Source organism: Sebastes umbrosus, chromosome 11, assembly GCF_015220745.1.
Source record: "Sebastes umbrosus isolate fSebUmb1 chromosome 11, fSebUmb1.pri, whole genome shotgun sequence".
Classification (NCBI taxonomy): domain Eukaryota; kingdom Metazoa; phylum Chordata; class Actinopteri; order Perciformes; family Sebastidae; genus Sebastes; species Sebastes umbrosus.
This window is the reverse complement of record NC_051279.1, coordinates 683434-702470: the sequence shown is the minus strand read 5'-3', so window position 1 is coordinate 702470 and position 19037 is coordinate 683434. Positions and strand designations below refer to the sequence as shown.

General features: G+C 44.2%; 1 protein-coding gene across 3 annotated transcripts in view; it reads left to right on the top strand.

The window, feature by feature from the left end:
• The window catches only part of LOC119496811 (CUB and sushi domain-containing protein 3-like), a 303171-nt gene that overhangs the window by 38311 nt on the left and 245823 nt on the right, over positions 1 to 19037 (top strand). For all 3 annotated transcript variants that reach the window (XM_037784390.1, XM_037784391.1, XM_037784389.1), the window contains exons 3-4: positions 4647 to 4759; positions 18364 to 18558. In XM_037784390.1, the coding sequence (XP_037640318.1) occupies positions 4647 to 4759; positions 18364 to 18558 (308 nt within the window). The remainder of the gene's footprint in view (positions 1 to 4646; positions 4760 to 18363; positions 18559 to 19037) is intronic.

Below are 19037 nucleotides of genomic sequence, written 5' to 3'. Positions count from 1 at the left end.
CCCGAAGTGAGATTAGAGCATAATCTGGTATTTAGGATGTCTTCTTTGTAGACTTTCAAATGGGAGTGTGATTTAGTTGCAGACTTGTGTCTGATATCTCACTCACCAGCTCCTTGTGTCTGAGGAGACAGCAAAGCCCCATGGTGTTTATTTGTTAATGACATTTTCCACCCGTTCACCCGATGCTCCCGTTGCCAAAGCAACAAGTGGCAGTGAATGCCAGATGATGGAGATCTCTTTGTCTGCTGTTTTGTTAAAGACCTACGTAGGTCACGAAGTGCTTCTTTGGGTCTAACAAACCAAAACACATTCTGAGGACTTCTTGAGAAAATGCTGTCTATATGTCGTCTGTTCTTTTTGTTTTTAGATTCATTTCAGAGTGTTTCTTTGGCAGCCGCACGTTTTCCTGCCCGTGGTTTAAGTTGTTACTTGTTCAGGTTTTGTTTTCAGGTTTTAAATTATTCCCACATTCCCGTGACCCAAACTGAGACACGACCTGTCTGAATCCGAAATAAGTCTTTCACCAACTGTGCCGAGCCTGTCACCTCCTAATCCTTCTCACTGACAGCCTTAGAAAAGATGTCTTCCCTTCATGTAACCCCATGACATCCTCATTCCCTTGCTATTGCGTGCCATGATGACAACAGTGCAATCTAAGAAAGGATTTAGCCTGTTGAGACTTGGAACGTGGGTCGGAGGTTCAGTTTGGCAAAGCTAAGCTTTTTCTACATCATTTCATCCACCTTGCTTGTGGTGATGAGAAAACATCTTTTCTTTATTTCAGATATCTTGGTGGTTGTGGGAGACTAAAGAAAATACCTATAGGCTTCAGCTCATCAGAACTAATTCTTCACATGACCCTGTACAGTATACAGTATATATACTGTATGCTGCTATATCACTGCATCTGTTTTCTCTCCTCTTTGTGTCCCTCTGTATCCCATGTTGCCATAGCAGCACATCTTTCTCTTATCCTCCGTACACTCTGTCTACACAGGCAACGCTGCAACACAAAGTAAAGAGTTTGCTCAACTTGTTGATGAATGGACAAACATCAGTTTTCATTTGTCCCACTTGTTCAGAAACCGTTGCAGGTCAAGGCTTTTCAGTGTCATTGTGTAACTGCATTGCATTCGTCTTGATGGGTGGCATCGACCTTTTGTGCAAGCATGTACTCTGCAGCCGCTGATTATTCTGTGGTGTTCTGTTCTGCTCAGCCAATAATTAGCTCCCCCATGGATCCCCCCCGCCCCAGACCTGGGGTAAGGAGGGCTAATTTTAAGGACTACCCAGCTTGACATCAAACTGTGTTTCATTGGAAAGAGTTGTATTGAAAGAGAGAGACTGAGGGCTTGTTAATTACAGACCACAGCAGCTAACATTGGGACCAGAGAGAAAGGCCGGGGTTACACACTCGTCTCCTCCATGAGACTTTAGTGAACAGAAGCACAGACCTGAAGTCAAATCAACCTCGTGTGTCCACACGTGACATTGTTATGTGACTGCAGCTATGTTTCCAGAACAAGGTTCTAATAATCCAGAGATATAAGAGGCACTGAGAATTCTGTGAGATATTTACTTTGTATCTGTAGGTATTTGTTTCCTTCAGCTAGGGCTGCACAATTAATTCAATATTAATCACCATCACAATTTCTGGCTTCCCACAATTAAATGAACATGATTTCCTGTGATATTGACGTTAAAGATGTGCGTTCTGCTCATAGAAAACGCTGCAGCATATCAAATCAAGCACTTCCTAAACTAACAGCCAGCCACCAGCCGGAGATCGAGATACAACTGATTATTTAGCTCTTAAAATTGTTATTTTGCTCTCGAAGTGCACCAGATTGAAGCATTTCACTTTAAAGTGTAGCTAACAAAGGTAGGGTGAGTAGTCCTGTATTTCTTCATACTGCAATTTATACAGCAAAAATATTGCAATGTGTAGTTATAATTACTATAACTGCACTATATAATGTACTCATTTGTACATTAACAGGGATGTAGCAGTTTATTTTAATGTGAAAGTGCAATAAGAATATTTTGACGCTAAAATCAAAGAATAATCGTGAAATCAATATTGATCAAATTAATGGTGATTATCATTTTGGTCATGACGGTGCAGCCCTACCTATCCCATAGCTCTGCACTACGTCTGCACTTAAAGGTCCCGTCAGGTTCATGCTTGTGTTTCTACTAAAACATGTTTACATGCTGTAATGTTAAAAAAAACTTTATTTTCCTCATCCTGTCCGTCTGAATATACCTGTAGTCACCTGTCTGTCTGACTATACCTGTATTCACCCTCTGTCTGAATATACCTGTATTCACCCTCTGTCTGAATATACCTGTATTCACCCTCTGTCTGAATATACCTGTATTCACCCTCTGTCTGAATATACCTGTAGTCACCTGTCTGTCTGAATATACCTGTATTCACCCTCCGTCTGAATATACCTGTATTCACCCTCTGTCTGAATATACCTGTATTCACCCTCTGTCTGAATATACCTGTAGTCACCTGTCTGTCTGAATATACCTGTATTCACCCTCCATCTGAATATACCTGTATTCACCCTCTGTCTGAATATACCTGTATTCACCCTCTGTCTTAATATACCTGTATTCACCTGTCTGTCTGAATATACCTGTATTCACCTGTCTGTCTGAATATACCTGTATTCATCCTGTCTGTCTGAATATACCTGTATTCACCCTCCGTCTGAATATACCTGTATTCACCCTCTGTCTTAATATACCTGTATTCACCCTCTGTCTGAATATACCTGTATTCACCTGTCTGTCTGAATATACCTGTATTCACCCTCTGTCTGAATATACCTGTATTCACCTGTCTGTCTGAATATACCTGTATTCACCCTCTGTCTGAATATACCTGTATTCACCTGTCTGTCTGTCTGTCTGAATATACCTGTATTCACCTGTCTGTCTGAAACGCTCCGTTTTAGCGCATTTCAACGGAATTGCAATGGAATTGTGTTGCTAGGCAACAGCTTGGGTCCATGTTTACTTCCTGTCAGCTGATGTCATTCACATACACTCCGTATATTGAGCGTTTTGATAGTTTAACTGTATTTATATATCACTTAAAGCTGCTTTATCATATAAAAGACCTGGAAATCACACTTTTTTCAATATGGGACCTTTAACAGAGTTTGTGGCCTGCAAGATGAATGACATTGCCTTTTGATATTTAGATTGTGGCCAGCTTGAATATTGCCTAACCAAACGTCATTGAAACATTAATAAGTAGAACCATAAAAAGTGACAAATTGTTTTAATGTGCTCCCGCTCTCTCGTGTGCTCGTTTAAGCACCCCAGCAAAGACTTTTCTTGTGATGCAAGACTTTTAATTTCACCATGATAGCATTCAGATTCAGTACACTTCTCCTGCGAGTGATTAAGCTTCTAACAAGGTCACATTTACACTTCTGTTTCCTTCATAAATGTATTCAGAATTGCATCATGTGGCAATTGACTTCTAGCAGTATGTTGGCATGCTGTGCAGTACCTGCGACAAAGGGTAATTATTTAGTGCAAGGCCCAGCACAGTTCACACTGCTGTAATTGGAAACTCTATTGGAGCTGTAAATACAGCACCCTCTTCTTCGCTGTCACTGGAGGAGCTTCTGTTTTTCCACACTTGGCCCATTACAGACATTTTTCACCTGGCTTACTGTCAAGTAGAGGTTCAGTCACACAAACAGCCTCAATACTAGCAATGGAGAATAAGAAGAGGAAACTATAGAGAAGGTTTTGTTTCATGCACAAGTTATGTCCGTGCTGCACAGCCTGGCTTACAGCAGTGGGAGGTCGATAGAACATCAGCTACTGCTGCTGAGGAATGGTCAGCAACACATCTTGTTTACGACGTCGTGAAAGTAAATGGATTTGTTTGGATCTGCACCTAATTTGAAATGCAGTAATGAAGCAGTCTGTTACAATGCATCTGCCAGCTCTCAAACACCATCGAACAATAGGGAAGGTTCTCACTTGGGTTTTGATTGTATAGTACCCCGTATATTATTGGTGGACAAATTGCATCACAATTCTCAGAGCTGTTCTGTTTTATTAGACACAAAATGCTGCAGCGCCGAACTCACCAGCAGTGTGAGGTCTGAGGTCTTTGAACACTCATTACTTTTAGTGATAGTAACTTTGGTGTGCAGTTTCTTTCTGCATCGTTGCATTTTAGTGCACACATCTCTGAACAGGAATTTATACATTTACGGTCAGCCTCTTCCCCTGGTGGCCGATCGGATTTAAATACCAACATGACAGATGTTTAACAAACCCAGACAGTGTTGGAGTTTCTGCCTCACAACGTTTCAGCAGTGTTGGGAGAAAGCCTAAATGTTAATAGATGTCACTCAGCATCCATCGCTGGAGGTTGATTGCTCTTGAATTCGTGTGGTTTCACCATGTGAAGAATGTTACCACAGTAATATTTATTTTAATGTGTGCAGGTTTTGTTGGACTGTCATCATATAGATTTAATTAACACATTTGTCTTGCATTCAATTAAACTACTGCATAATGTAATTCTTTTTTTATTAGCATATAAATGTGATTCATATAAATGAAGTCATCCATTCAGTACTGAGGTGTCTTTCTCTTATCTGCAGGTTAACAGGATTTACCATCCCTGCGCCTGTTACCAGTTCCGGCTCCATTTTTTCACTGAGGCTTACCAGTGACTTTGCAGTAAGCGCCCATGGATTTAAGGTCGTTTATGAAGGTAAGAAAAGCATCGTTTTCTGCTCTTTGACTGGTATTGACGTTAGAAATGGCCATTTGAATGGAAAATGAAAAATGTGGAATTGAAGTCAGAGACAACGATCGGGACAGCTCTTCATAAACCGGCTCTTCATTTAGGAGAGAAATCCATCAGACGGGAGTCGTAAACACTATTTACTCTTAAGAGAGCGACGTGTGATCACACCTACCTCACCTGATCTCCTGGAGGACTTCCACTGTTGAGTTATGGAAGCATTAGGTACCTCAATTAAGCAAATTAATCTCATATTTTCCAAATCAACATCCCTACCCCCAAAGTCCTGAACCTTTTCTGCAACTCCAGAGGTGCGTCTGAAATTGCATGGCAGATGGCGATGGGAATTAGTTGAACTAATGGATGTAGCGAGTTATCTGTGGCGAAGCAGAGCTGAGTGCTGCAGGGAGCTGTCTAAATATGAACTATCCTTCTGTGACCATCTCGCTCACCCTGACGTCCCCCCCCCCCCCCCCCTCTGCTCCTTCATGTGAACGCTCATCGCTCATCCATCTCTGGTCCTTTCTCTCTCCGTTCCTTCGTTATGATATTTGATGTCTTTTCTTCCCTACCTTTCCTTCCTCCTCCTGTCCGTGTGCTTCTTTGTCTTGTCTGTCCCTCCCTCCCTTCTACTCCCAATATCCTTCAGCTGTGTCTTCTTCCCTTAGCTTCTCCTGCACAAACCGTCTGACCCCGTCCTCCAGGCTTACTCCCCCTCCCTTCCATGATGCCCTTTTTCCATCCCCCTTTACCCCCTCCTCATCTCCCCACCTGCCCCAGACCTGGCCGGTCCAGGACCTCTCCCCTCTCCATCTGCCCGTTTGTGCTCTCCGTCTCCAGCTCTATTTCTCTCCCTCTCTTGTCTCCTTCTGTCTCTCTCTCTCTCTCTCTCTCTCTCTCTGTCTCTCTCTCTCTGTCTCCACTGACTGCTTGAATTAGATTTTGTTCTTCCGCCTCCACCTTTTGTCTGTTTAATCTTCAACAGAATTGTTATGCTGATTTGGATGTTAATCACATTTTGTTATACATAAGGCACAGATATGTCACTGAAGAGTAATAAGGACAGAATATGTCCCAATTAGGACAACGGGGGACATTATACCGGCACAGTTTATTTAGTGGCTAGTTCTGTTGTCACTTTAAAAGTGTAGGAGTCATAGGGACGCTGTGGTATGGTAATACTTAGACCATAACATGTACAGCTCAGTGTTTTATGACTATCATTCATTCTTTAATAGCCTGGTGTTACAAGACAGCACACAGCATCAATATTTAAACAACAATCTAAGTAGTATGGTATTACTTACTCAAGCCTCTGCAGGCGTCTCCCCACAAATCCTCAGTGTTATGGTGCTATTAATTTTAAAGTGGTGTATTCCCAACATACAGTATTATATATTGTATGCAATAATATCATAAAATGTGACTGTAACATCCTATTGTAGATGTGAAATGATTTTAATAGTGCAATATAATAAGAAATGTCAACAAGAAAGTTCCTTTGTATTGTCTTTGTCATCATCACCATCATCATCGTCTGAATTAAAGCCCAACAGCTCGACTATCATCATACATTTTCATTATTCTCAGTCAGAGGCCCTCATGCCTGACACATATAAAACACACATATTTAATGTGCTCATCCATAATGTATTCATCTGCATTCACTGTCACCGCTGTATGCCTTTCTTCCTTCTTATGCTGATATGGTTAGCTACATCTTACACGTGAATATGTATGTGCTGCTCATTCTCCTGACTGAAAGCGGGTGATGCTTGTACACTCTCAGATATGATTGAATCATGGCTGCAATTAAGTGAGTGTGAATCTGTGCCGTGCATACAAAGGACACAGCGAAGGACACGGCCGGATGGAATTTAATTCCTCACCAGCCTGTCAATCTATCGTCGAGTATGTAGGAATGCAAACCGGCTCCAACTTTCTGTGAATTTTATAGTGCCTACTTTCCTCTACTATCACCTCTCTGTCAGTGTGATCCTGCAATCTTAACACTTAGGCCTGGCCTGAAAGGGTCAAGCTGCATTTATTAAGGAGTAGAGATACGGGGCTTTTCTACAACACAGCCAGACAATGGCCACTGGTGCTCGGAGCTATCCGAGGGATAGAGATAGGCTGCGGCGTGGCCGTACCGAGCTGGGAGTAATGCTATCTTCTTGCCCTTTGTTGAAGGTTGTGTATTTGCAGTGAAAACATCTCCGTGCCTACCTAAAACCTCCATGCCATTTCAACCTGCCCTTTATTTGGAAAAGTCTTTGAAAGACAGCTGACCCATAAAACATAATTTCATCTTTTCTCCCCAAATCATTTCATTTGTCCCTCGGTGGCATGCAGATTGTCCACTGAGTTGGAAAAGTCTCTGAGTGTGTGTGTGTGTGTGTGCACGTATGAGCGTGTGTTGTTTACCAGCTGCTTTGCCCTGTGATCCAACATGGGTTCAGTCAATACTCTTTTCCCCGCCTGCACGAAATTCCAGCTCAGCAGCCAGTGAAGCAGCCAGCGAGGAAGCCAGAGAGGCTGTCTACAGGCGGCTCCTGGGGGGGAGTGTGCTGCTTGTGTGCTCACAAACACACCGCCACTCCGTCAAACTTCCATCTTCTTCAAAGGGCTGCAGAGTCATTAGATATACAGGCGAAATAAATAGCTCAGCCCCAGAGAAATCTCGCACCCAACTACCTCATTTACTAGTTCACATAACTCACTCGCTGCCGCTGTGATGAGGGATAATGCAAGCCGCTCTCACTCCCACTGTTTGGGAACGCAACTGCAGGTAAAAACTGGGTTTAGTTATAATGACAGAACCCCATCACTGTGGTCTTTTCACTTCAAGGTTGGTTTACACATGGTCTGCTACACCTACACCACCACCAACAACACACACACTGTCTGCTACACCTACACCACCACCACCAACACACATGATCTGCTACACCTACACTACCACCACCACCAACACACTGTCTCATACACCTACGTTCACAGCTACAACGCCACCGACAACACACACACTGTCTGTCGGAAAATTGCTGAAGTTTCGCTGCTCTGACAGACCGTCTGTGTGTGACTACGTCGAGCACGAAGCTACCAGCAGAGCTACAGATGCTATAGTGGCTGCATGTCCGCGACACTACACGCAGCATTGTAGCTGCTAAGTTAACGCTCCCGGACGGTGAACTGGAGACTCAGCTGTCTGTTGTCCTCATACACTGCAGCTGGTGCACCGCTGCATGCGAGGCACTAATCTTGTCGGTTAAGGGTTAATAATCGGTTAACGAGGGTCGGTTATCGGTTAAGTAAATGTATCAAAATTAGCGTCCCTAGTTTTATGTATTGTTGCTCTCTTGTCCTATTAACACATTTTGGTGAAGATTTATAACACATGGGTTGTTAGTTTACCGATCGGTCAGAGAGATGCTGTCTGTTCAACATTGTATTTTTCTTTCTTTGGCATCATGAATGCTATCTGCTGTGTATGATGATGTAAAGCACCGTATGCACTGTTTTTAAATCAGGCTTTATTTTGCAGATGGGGTGGTGCTTCTGTGAGGTTAAAAGCCCTCCATCAGCATTGTGTTAACATTGTTTGCATTCATTTTGTTCAGGTTTTCATGAGGTTCTGCAGCAGCACCAGCCCCTGGTGTTTTAGGAGCAGCTGTTTTCCCAAGGTTCAGTTCTATCAACAGTTTATTTAGGGTCCTCCAGACAGCAACACTTGTTAGCTCAGGGCTAACACCGTATCTAAAACACTTGATTTCTTTAGGGGACTCTTCAAACCCTCGTAAAAGTAGAAATCCTGATTCAATGTTAAGTGCAGGCTGTTATTCAAAGTACTTCTTTTTTTTCACAGATATGCAGCTACAGTTTAATTTAGCCTACAGTAGGAGACCTTATCCAAACCAACTGCTTCAAATGTGTGCAACACATCCTTTAATGGAATGACTTTTCATAGCAACCAAAGGCCAATGAGTCAGTGCTGGTATAATTACAGCTGGGATGCATCTGTTACTTTTTAATTAGTGACCTGGGGTGAGTTTCTCCAAACTATTCCTTGTGCTTGCACTTTTGTTTCTCTCTATAAAGAAGTTCTTAGGAACTGCTGCTAAAAGTAAAGACTATAGCAGTGAATGTGTGATAGTTACTGTGAACTGTAAGTCGGGTGAATCTAGAAATACAATATTGTAAACACCATGCACATGAGCATGCTTTAGAATCGTTCTTGTTTTTAAGCATGAGACATAAATGCATCATTCCCTTTGCATATAAAATCCATGGGAAATTATTAAAGACCATTACATCTCTTGGAAAACGTGGCGTCATCCTGTAAAATAATTTATATGTTATCACATTTTTATTTGGCTGAGTGCAATCTGTCCGAGTTCCCGGCAACATCTGGCAGCTGGAGTTGGAGCTGTGTCCGGGGTACACAGGGTATGATTTGTAACGCTCAACAGTCCACAAACTTCAGACTTTTTGATTTTACTTATCGTCTCATCCAAGTCACAGCACTTTAGTCAAGACACTCGAGAGCAGCGGCACGTCATGCAAAGAATTAATTGGGAATGAAATATGGAGAGACAATTCAAAGAGTTTATGTTGACATATTATTGCAAATATTCACAGAAGAGATGATGCCAGTAGTTTCCATCAAAGCCACCTAGTAGCTCCACACAATGTCACTTTCCCCTCTGCTAATTTAGCATTTCTAACAGTTTCACAATAGGGATGTCAATAATTAACCATTTAACCGTTAACCCACATTAAGCATTTCAACCGATTAACGCTATCGGACGCTACACGCAGCATCGTAACTGCTAAGTTAACGCTGCCGGACGGTGAACTGGAGACAGTGAACGCAGCACCGTAGCTGCTGAGTTTACGCTCCCGGACGGTGAACTGGAGACAGTGAACGCAGCACCGTAGCTGCTGAGTTAACGCTCCCGGACAGTGAACTGGAGACAGTGAACGCAGCACCGTAGCTGCTAAGTTAACGCTCCCGGACGGTGAACTGGAGACAGTGAACGCAGCATCGTAGCTGCTAAGTTAACGCTCCCGGACGGTGAACTGGAGACAGTGAACGCAGCATCGTAGCTGCTAAGTTAACGCTCCCGGACAGTGAACTGGAGACAGTGAACGCAGCACCGTAGCTGCTGAGTTAACGCTCCCGGACGGTGAACTGGAGACAGTGAACGCAGCGTCGTAGCTGCTAAGTTAACGCTCCCGGACGGTGAACTGGAGACAGTGAACGCAGCACCGTAGCTGCTAAGTTAACGCTCCCGGACGGTGAACTGGAGACAGTGAACGCAGCATCGTAGCTGCTAAGTTAACGCTCCCGGGCGGTGAACTGGAGACAGTGAACGCAGCACCGTAGCTGCTGAGTTTACGCTCCCGGACGGTGAACTGGAGACAGTGAACGCAGCACCGTAGCTGCTAAGTTAACGCTCCCGGACGGTGAACTGGAGACAGTGAACGCAGCACCGTAGCTGCTAAGTTAACGCTCCCGGGCGGTGAACTGGAGACAGTGAACGCAGCACCGTAGCTGCTAAGTTAACGCTCCCGGGCGGTGAACTGGAGACAGTGAACGCAGCATCGTAGCTGCTAAGTTAACGCTCCCGGGCGGTGAACTGGAGACTCCCGTCAACCAATATCTGTTGTGCTCCTGCAGCTGGCACACCGCTGCATGTGAGGCACAAATCTTGACGGTTAACGGTTAATAATCGGTTAACTAGGGTTGCTTATCGGTTAAGAACATTTTTCTAAATGAGCATCCCTAGTTCACACTGAAGAGTCTTGCCAGACCTCCATGTTCCATCTGTTTGTGTCAGTGCCGGCAAAAGGCAGTAATCTTGGTGAAAATAAGAGCTCTCACTCATGTACACTTTGTGTTCTGCTGGCTTTTCAATAGCAGGGTCTCATAACATCTTTATTTCCCCTCTGTGGTTTCCTGTAGTATTGAAAACAGCAGCAAACATACCTGTGATCTTAACCACCTCCAGCATACTGCAAAAGTTGCTTCGTGTTTTTAGTATGATAAGGAGGATTTAGATATTCAACCTCTAGAGAGGAAAGCTGGCAGTTTATGGATTCAGATTATTTTTCAAAGGCTTAAACATGCAATTGTATAAAGCAGATGCTTCTATACGTACAAGGTGTGAAGGGTCACTGAATGCTTTTAGAATGAAAATGATTTGAAGTGAATCATGAAGTGAATCATAAGCGATGGCCTTTACAGTCACCAGATCTCGACTGACGTATTAAGGCGCTGGTATACTTTATCAGAAGTGCTTGTCCGATGGTTTAGAACCCCCCCCCCCAGGGTGGGGATTGGGCTCACGTAAAAGGCACCAGGGGTCTGCAGCGATGTCGGCAACCCACCCGACCCGACTTGAAACAAGGACCAAGGAGCCTAATGCACGCGCGAGTCAGAGGGTGCAAGTAAAACCCCGTGGCGCAATGAAAGTGAGGGCCGGCACGCACCGGCTGAGGTGGGATCCCGGCCCCGCGGAGTCGGGCGCACCACCGTAAAGTGGTATTGGAGCCGTTTTACGAGTTTGAGTACGAGTACATGAGCACAGTATCGGACTCGATACCGGACTGGTATCAGTACCGGTGCATCCCTATTAGAATCATTAAACACTGACCAGAAGAGACTGATACACCAAATACATCCAAACTGAGAGTGGTACAGCTTCATTCAAGCCACATCTTGTACCCTGGCACTCTACGCTCATAGCTGTAATGTACAGTATGAGATGCATCCACCTGCCACCTAACCTTATTTTCCTTTCAACATCATTGGCACAGTTCTCCACTAATAAGTCATCCACAAAATGCCTGGCAGCCTGGTCCAGCAGCCAGGCTCTTGCTGATCAAGTTTCTTTTTAATTGGCTGATGAGTGTTAAATAGCGAAAGCACAGCGTGCCTTTGGTATTCTTTGGGAAAGAGTTTGTGGTCATGGGGAGTATGAATAACATCTGGTTGCACACAGCAGCAGCAGCAGTCCCCTGACCAGTTCATGTTCTGTCTCGTTTACAGTCTTTTGGTTCGGATGTTTTCAGCTCAGCAGTGTGCTGCATTCACACTGTAAAGGGTTATTGTGAGATATTTAGATTGCCTTTGATGTGCGTAGTCACACTTTGTTGAACTCCACAAATTTGATATTTCAAACAAATACATTTCAATTTCAGAGGCTCTCTGTAATTCCCACAGAGACTCCTGTGTTTTCTGTTTGTTGCCAGGGATCATGCTGCACCATGTAGGGAGCAGCTTACAGTTAGTTTGTCTTTAGCCTCACATTCATATTCATAGGAACACTTTTTATTTGGATGGCATTTTCTCTTTTTTTCTCTTTTTATTGATTGAAGTGACCATATGCAAGGTGCCAAATATAATACATTCACACCACCAGACTTTGTGTAAATAACTACTTTACATGTCTTCTAATGCAAAATAGTTGTTAATGTAATTCTTAGGACTAGGGATGCACCGATACCGATACCAGTATCGGGTATTGGGTCCGATACTGTGCTCATGTACTCGTACTCGCAAAACGGCTCCGATACAACGGCACCGATACCACTTTACGGCAGTGTGACGTTAACCTCTCGTCACCATCTTTTGGGTCCTATCGCACCACCTCCCCGATGATGCGGGCCGGTGGTGCGCCCGACCCCGCTGTGCCGGGATCCCACCTCAGCCGGCACACGCCATTGCGCCACGGGGTTTTGCTTGCACCCTCTGACGAGTCGGGTGGGTTGCTGACATCGCCGATGACCCCTGGCGCCTTTTACGTAGGTCGAGCCGGAACGACGCGGTTGGGGTGCACTGAGGACAGTCCGCCCCGGTCGACAGTCACACCGGGAGCAGGGGGCCCTGTTCCTCCCCGGCGGAGAGAGAGGGCGCAGCGAGCCCTTTGTCCATGGTGCGGGGAGCGCTGTAAAGATGCGGCCGTGAGCCACCTTCGCTCCGAGCCTTTCCAAGCCGACCTAGAGCCGGTGGCGGTGCACCGCCTCGTATGTGGGACTCCCCAGCCTGCCGTGTGTCGCTCACACCCTCCAGCTGGCTGTTAACGAGGGTCTTTTGGCACAGAGAAGTACTTGTATCGGTACTCGGTATCGGAGAGAACCCAGATATAAGTACTTGTACTCGGTCTGAATAAAGTAGTATCGGGTCATCCCTACTTAGGATACTGACTCGTCACCCCTCGCCGCTTCACTGGTCAGATATCAATCCTGAGTGGAATCTCCACCCTGCTGCTCAGTCCTCACCCCTCCAGTCCATCGGTCAGGTATCATTAGTGCTGGACTATATCTGATCCGATCCTCCCTCACAGAAACATCTCTCCACTAGGCTGTCAATCATACAATCCTGTTTCTACATGATTTTTCTCTGAACTTTGTGAATTACTTGTGGGAGGAGGTGTTGCAGTTTGAAATAAAAGAATTGCACGGATCATACATAAATAGATAATAAACCCATTATACATATTTTACTCTTCTTCAGACAGATTAATTTGCAGGAGCTTTCCTCTAAATATAGCCGGTATTAAAATGTGAGAACGCCAATGAGAGCCTCGGCTTCCAAAGTTTCACTTCACTGAAAAGTTGATCAACCTAAAAAGCTACTTGGGGTTGTGGGAGATAATTTATATTGTTTTATTTGTTATTTAATATTGTTTTTGTGCTTATAAATCTTCTACTCTTAGTGAAGCTTTGAGATGTCGGGCTAATATGGTCACGATAACATCAGGTCTGCTTTGGCTGTCAGTATTTACCTGTTACTCAACACTTTGTGTATTTGATTCAAACAGAAATCACACATGCTCCGAGGTCCTCTCTCCTCCTGCTTTATTCCCGTCACAGTCTGTTGCTATTTAATTTTGCTCATAAACATAAACAGCCGGCAGTTGATGCCGAGGATTTATATATTGCATTCATTAGAGATCATACGTATGAGGGATGTGTATGTGAGCATCTGCAGTGTAAAGTGGATTAGTAATTGGATTTCAAAAATGATTCCTGGAAATTATTACTGTATTAGAAAATGAAATCAACTTCAGGATTAGTGTCTCAAATATGCTTCTGCTTATCTCTGTCTGTCTGTCTGTCTCTGTCTGTCTGTCTGTCTGTCTGTCTGTCTCTCTGTCTGTCTCTGTCTGTCTCTCTGCCTGTCTGTCTGTCTGTCTGTCTGTCTGTCTCTCTGTCTGTCTGTCTCTGTCTGTCTCTCTGTCTGTCTGTCTCTGTCTGTCTCTCTGTCTCTCTGCCTGTCTGTCTGTCTGTCTCTCTGTCTGTCTGTCTGTCTCTCTGTCTCTGTCTGTCTCTGTCTGTCTGTCTGTCTGTCTGTCTGTCTGTCTCTGTCTGTCTGTCTGTCTGTCTCTCTGTCTCTGTCTGTCTCTGTCTGTCTGTCTGTCTGTCTCTCTGTCTCTGTCTGTCTCTCTGTCTCTCTGCCTGTCTGTCTGTCTGTCTGTCTGTCTGTCTGTCTGTCTGTCTCTCTGTCTGTCTGTCTCTGTCTGTCTCTCTGTCTGTCTGTCTCTCTGTCTGTTTGTCTCTCTGTCTGTCTGTCTGTCTGTCTGTCTGTCTGTCTGTCTGTCTCTCTGTCTGTCTGTCTCTCTGTCTCTGTCTGTCTCTCTGTCTGTCTGTCTCTGTCTGTCTCTCTGCCTGTCTGTCTGTCTGTCTGTCTGTCTGTCTGTCTGTCTGTCTGTCTCTCTGTCTGTCTGTCTCTCTGTCTGTCTCTGTCTGTCTCTCTGTCTGTCTGTCTGTCTGTCTGTCTCTCTGTCTGTCTGTCTGTCTGTCTGTCTGTCTGTCTGTCTGTCTGTCTGTCTCTCTGCCTGTCTGTCTGTCTGTCTGTCTGTCTGTCTCTCTGTCTGTCTGTCTGTCTGTCTCTCTGTCTGTCTGTCTGTCTGTCTCTCTGTCTGTCTGTCTGTCTGTCTCTCTGTCTGTCTGTCTGTCTGTCTGTCTGTCTGTCTCTCTGCCTGTCTGTCTGTCTGTCTGTCTGTCTGTCTGTCTCTCTGCCTGTCTGTCTGTCTTACTGTCTGTCTGTCTGTCTGTCTGTCTGTCTGTCTGTCTCTCTGCCTGTCTGTCTGTCTGTCTGTCTTACTGTCTGTCTGTCTGTCTGTCTGTCTGTCTGTCTGTCTGTCTCTCTGTCTCTCTGTCTCTCTGTCTGTCTGTCTGTCTGTCTCTCTGTCTGTCTGTCTGTCTGTCTGTCTCTCTGTCTCTCTGTCTCTCTGTCTGTCTGTCTGTCTGTCTCTCTGTCTGTCTGTCTCTCTGTCTGTCTGTCTGTCTGTCTGTCTCTCTGTCTGTCTGTCTGTCTGTCTCTCTGTCTGTCTGTCTGTCTCTCTGTCTCTCTGTCTGTCTGTCTGTCTGTCTGTCTGTCTGTCTGTCTCTCTGTCTGTCTGTCTGTCTGTCTCTCTGTCTGTCTGTCTGTCTGTCTGTCTGTCTGTCTGTCTGTCCATAGATCCATCTGACTGTACGTGTTAAAATGTTTTTTTGTTCCCTGTGTTACCAGTCTGAATAATTAGCCACAACCAGATGGCACATATCAAAAATAATCATTCAACTTGACTGCATGATCAGTGACGAGCTGAAGGGCGGAAGGAGGTTCAACAAGACAACTCTGGATCTGATCAGACTAATTGGGTTGTATTGATCGTTAGCCACAAATTCACTTATGAAGTGTTCTTCATCATAAAGCTGAGCCAAGTGTGTCTTTTAAGATGCTCTGTACACTATCTGAGCTCATCTATGTTGTTTAAGTGTGGAGGTTGTTTTCTGAAAAGATATTTTTTTGATAGATATAGCTTATTTTAAATATTTAGCAGTGAATCAGTGAGCTACCTCCGGGTCTGAGAAGTGAAGCCGATGCTGAAGAGCCTTAAACCTGCGTTCTCTGTCTAGCAGCCAGCAGGGGGCGACTCCTCTGCTTCTATAGAAGTCTGATAGAAGATGAGCTTCTACTTCTCTCTTGATTTATGACCTCAGTAAACATTGTAAACATGAGTTTATGTTTCAAGTCTTCTTCAGTACAGCATGATGTTCATTTAGTAAATGATGGTCCCATTTAGAGTCAGATAGACCATAAAGCAGGGGATGCTTTAGGGCGGGGCTACCTGCTGATTGACAGGTCGTTACCACGGCGTTGTCCGGTCTGGGAGTTGTCCGTGTTTTCATCTTACAACTTTATTTCTTTCTCAGTGTGTTTTCACTTCATGCAAGTTAATTATAACACTTTAAACATCGCCTTAAATCATCTTATTCAGCGTTGGGTTGTGCTTAGCTCCGCCCTCTCTGTCACTGGTTGCAAATAACCAAGATGGCGACGGCCAGAATGCCGAACTCGAGGCTTCATAACCGTAGTCAACACACCAAGGGGTGACGTCGCGGTGACTACGTCCACCTCTCATATACAGTGTATGCTGTGAATGGGTGATAAAGCAGAGATCACTAATCATTAAAGTGCACCGTATCAGGAGAGAAGTTACTGAGAAGTATTACTTTGTGTCTTAGTTCTTCTTAGTATTAAATTGTGGTCACAAGCTTGACACCGGTAGAAACCATTACATAAGGAATGTAGAAACAGTGATGACACATTCAGCTGTTTCATTTTGGAAACATATTTACAGATTTGTTTGTAATGTAATCAAAAGCATAGAGCATCATTAAAGCCATAATATACAAAGTGAGAACTTCATATAGAGTTTTAAAACTCAGTCTAGCATCAGTAGAAGGACTTTATTTGCTGTATAAATAATTGGTTTTACAAGCCAAACCTTGTTGTTCAGGTTGACTGCAGGTTCCATCAGCCTAAAGGCCCTCAGATCATTAGTCTGCAGTCCGACTCACACAGGTGTGAAAGGTTTAGTAACATGAACTCAGGTCAGACCCAATCCTGCCTTCCAGCTGACTCAACTCTGAGAATCAACATGTAGCTCCTGAAGCAAAAAGAAGCCGACGATGTGTTACGCCCCGTTCTCTGGCTTAAAATAAAACCCCTGCTGAAGCGTTTTGTGCAGGCTGGACATGTGCAGGGGGAGTTCTGACAGAGATTGAGAGTTATGGTGGTCTAATGGAGGAGAGGGATGTACTGAAAGATTGTGCTCAACTGAAAGAATAGAAGATGGGAGAGCCCTCCAGGCCAGTTCATCACTACGTACACTAGATCTGTATCACAACTCTCTTTCAGTAGTCTGCAGAAGAATACATTGAAAAGAAGTACTTCGGCTCTGTCAGCGCATGAGCACAATATGACGCTGCTAGTCATTTCTTGGGAATTGCTTTCTTGTGGAAGATGTAGAACTTCAATATGCCATCTTTAAAAAACGTGTCTGCCGAGGGATTTAAAATAATAATATGATGTAATATGTTTCATTGTTATGGTTGTTCTGTCCCGTGAACTTCTTTACTTCTAAGATCTATGTTTGTTCCGTGATTAATGAATGAGTAGACATTAAAGGGACTGTTTGTAACTTGTTCCAGGTATAAATCATTGCAGGTCGGTGTCTCATGGTCGCTCGCGTGTGGCTACGCTGTTCAGACTCCAATAGAAACTACACGGAAGCACAAAAACCTCTTGGTTGTATCTCACGCGGGGGAGACCGTAGCTTTGGTGTCCAGGGCCGTAGTCTCTGCTGTACTCTGCCTGTCTGCTTGCCTTCACTCAGCTCGCTCTGTTATTATTATTATTTCACGATATTTTTATTTTCCAGAGTTAGAAAGAAAAATGTGAAGAAAAATGTGTACAGCAAAAATGTCATTTGTTTTGGAGCACAAATGAAAGACAATCTGTTAGTAAAATCCGTCTCATAAAAGAGATCCATGTCGGCAGATACCGTCTGACAGGTGTCATTGGCGGTTACCATACACCGTCAAATGGGCCAAAAGTTGTGTGAGCATTTCTCTGGGAGCCCTGTCTTCATGTTAAATGGTGTTTTGGCCGATCACTGTGGGTATCCCATAATAGCGGCTCTTAAAATTGAAAGTCTAGTGAACATTCAGTGCAGTGTTTTTTTTTCACCATTTCTGAAACTAATATGCGTTCCATCCCTCCTGTTAGTGAACGTGGTCATTCAGGATACAGGAACATGATTATAGACTCTGCAGCTGGAGCTTCTTCTTTCATGTCCTCTCGCTCTCTTTGTGAACTACCGTGCTCTTTCTTTCCTTGTGCACGGTGTTTGTGTTCAGTACTTGTTTTTCTCTGCCCCTTATTGGAGCTTCCAGCTATAGATGGATGTTACTTAGTGAACTCGTACTTCACCACTTCAACTTGTATCATCTTCCCGAGACAATTTCATCTCTTCCTTCATAACTAAGCATCTGAGCAGCGATGGCCTAAATGTCAGACATGCGCTGACATTTTCTAGCTATTAACATTATCTAAAGACTCTTAACACCGACGTAAAGATGACTGACTCTAAATCTTTTAGGTAGCCAAACCTATGAAAACACAATATCGCTTTGCACACATAACTAGAGATGAGATTTAGGAACCACTGGTATATATTTAATACAGCAGAGCATTGTTATTCCTAACAGTTCTGTCTTCTCTTTCCATTTTTCAGAGCTGAGAAGCAGCTCATGTGGAAACCCAGGGGTTCCACCCAAAGGCATACTGAACGGAACACAGTTCAACGTAGGTGACAAGATCCGCTACCGGTGCGTCACCGGCTACGTCCTGGACGGCCACTCGCTCCTCACCTGTGTGACCAACGCGCCCGGCGTGTCAGTGTGGGACTTCCCTGTGCCAATCTGCAGAGGTGAGGATGTGTTATCACTGAATATGAGTTACTAATCATTTTAACTGCAGGTGGTGACTGCTGCTGCCAACGTCTACTCCCAGCTGTACAACGTGACTGTAGGGTATCATGGAGAATACACCACGATATGGATCCCCTAAGACATTTACAATCAGCAAGTGATTCATTTGTTTTGACCTCTTTGTCATTTGATTTCCATGAATTGCTTGAAGTTGATTGCTTTGATGTGATTGACAGCTTGATGGTGTGTGATTTGGGTGACTTGGTCCGTGCCACAGATGTAGTAAAGTCTGGCACAAGTCTTCATTAGATCTGTAAACTTATTTGCAATCTGATGAGATGGAACGATTTTAATCATGTTGAAGAAGCTGATTAGAGCCTCTGTGGCTCAAAAGGTTAATTAAATATTTATTCCTGTAGAGCAAGTAGCTTAAGTACATTAATGCTGTTAGCAGGAGTGGTACATCTATGAGATTTCT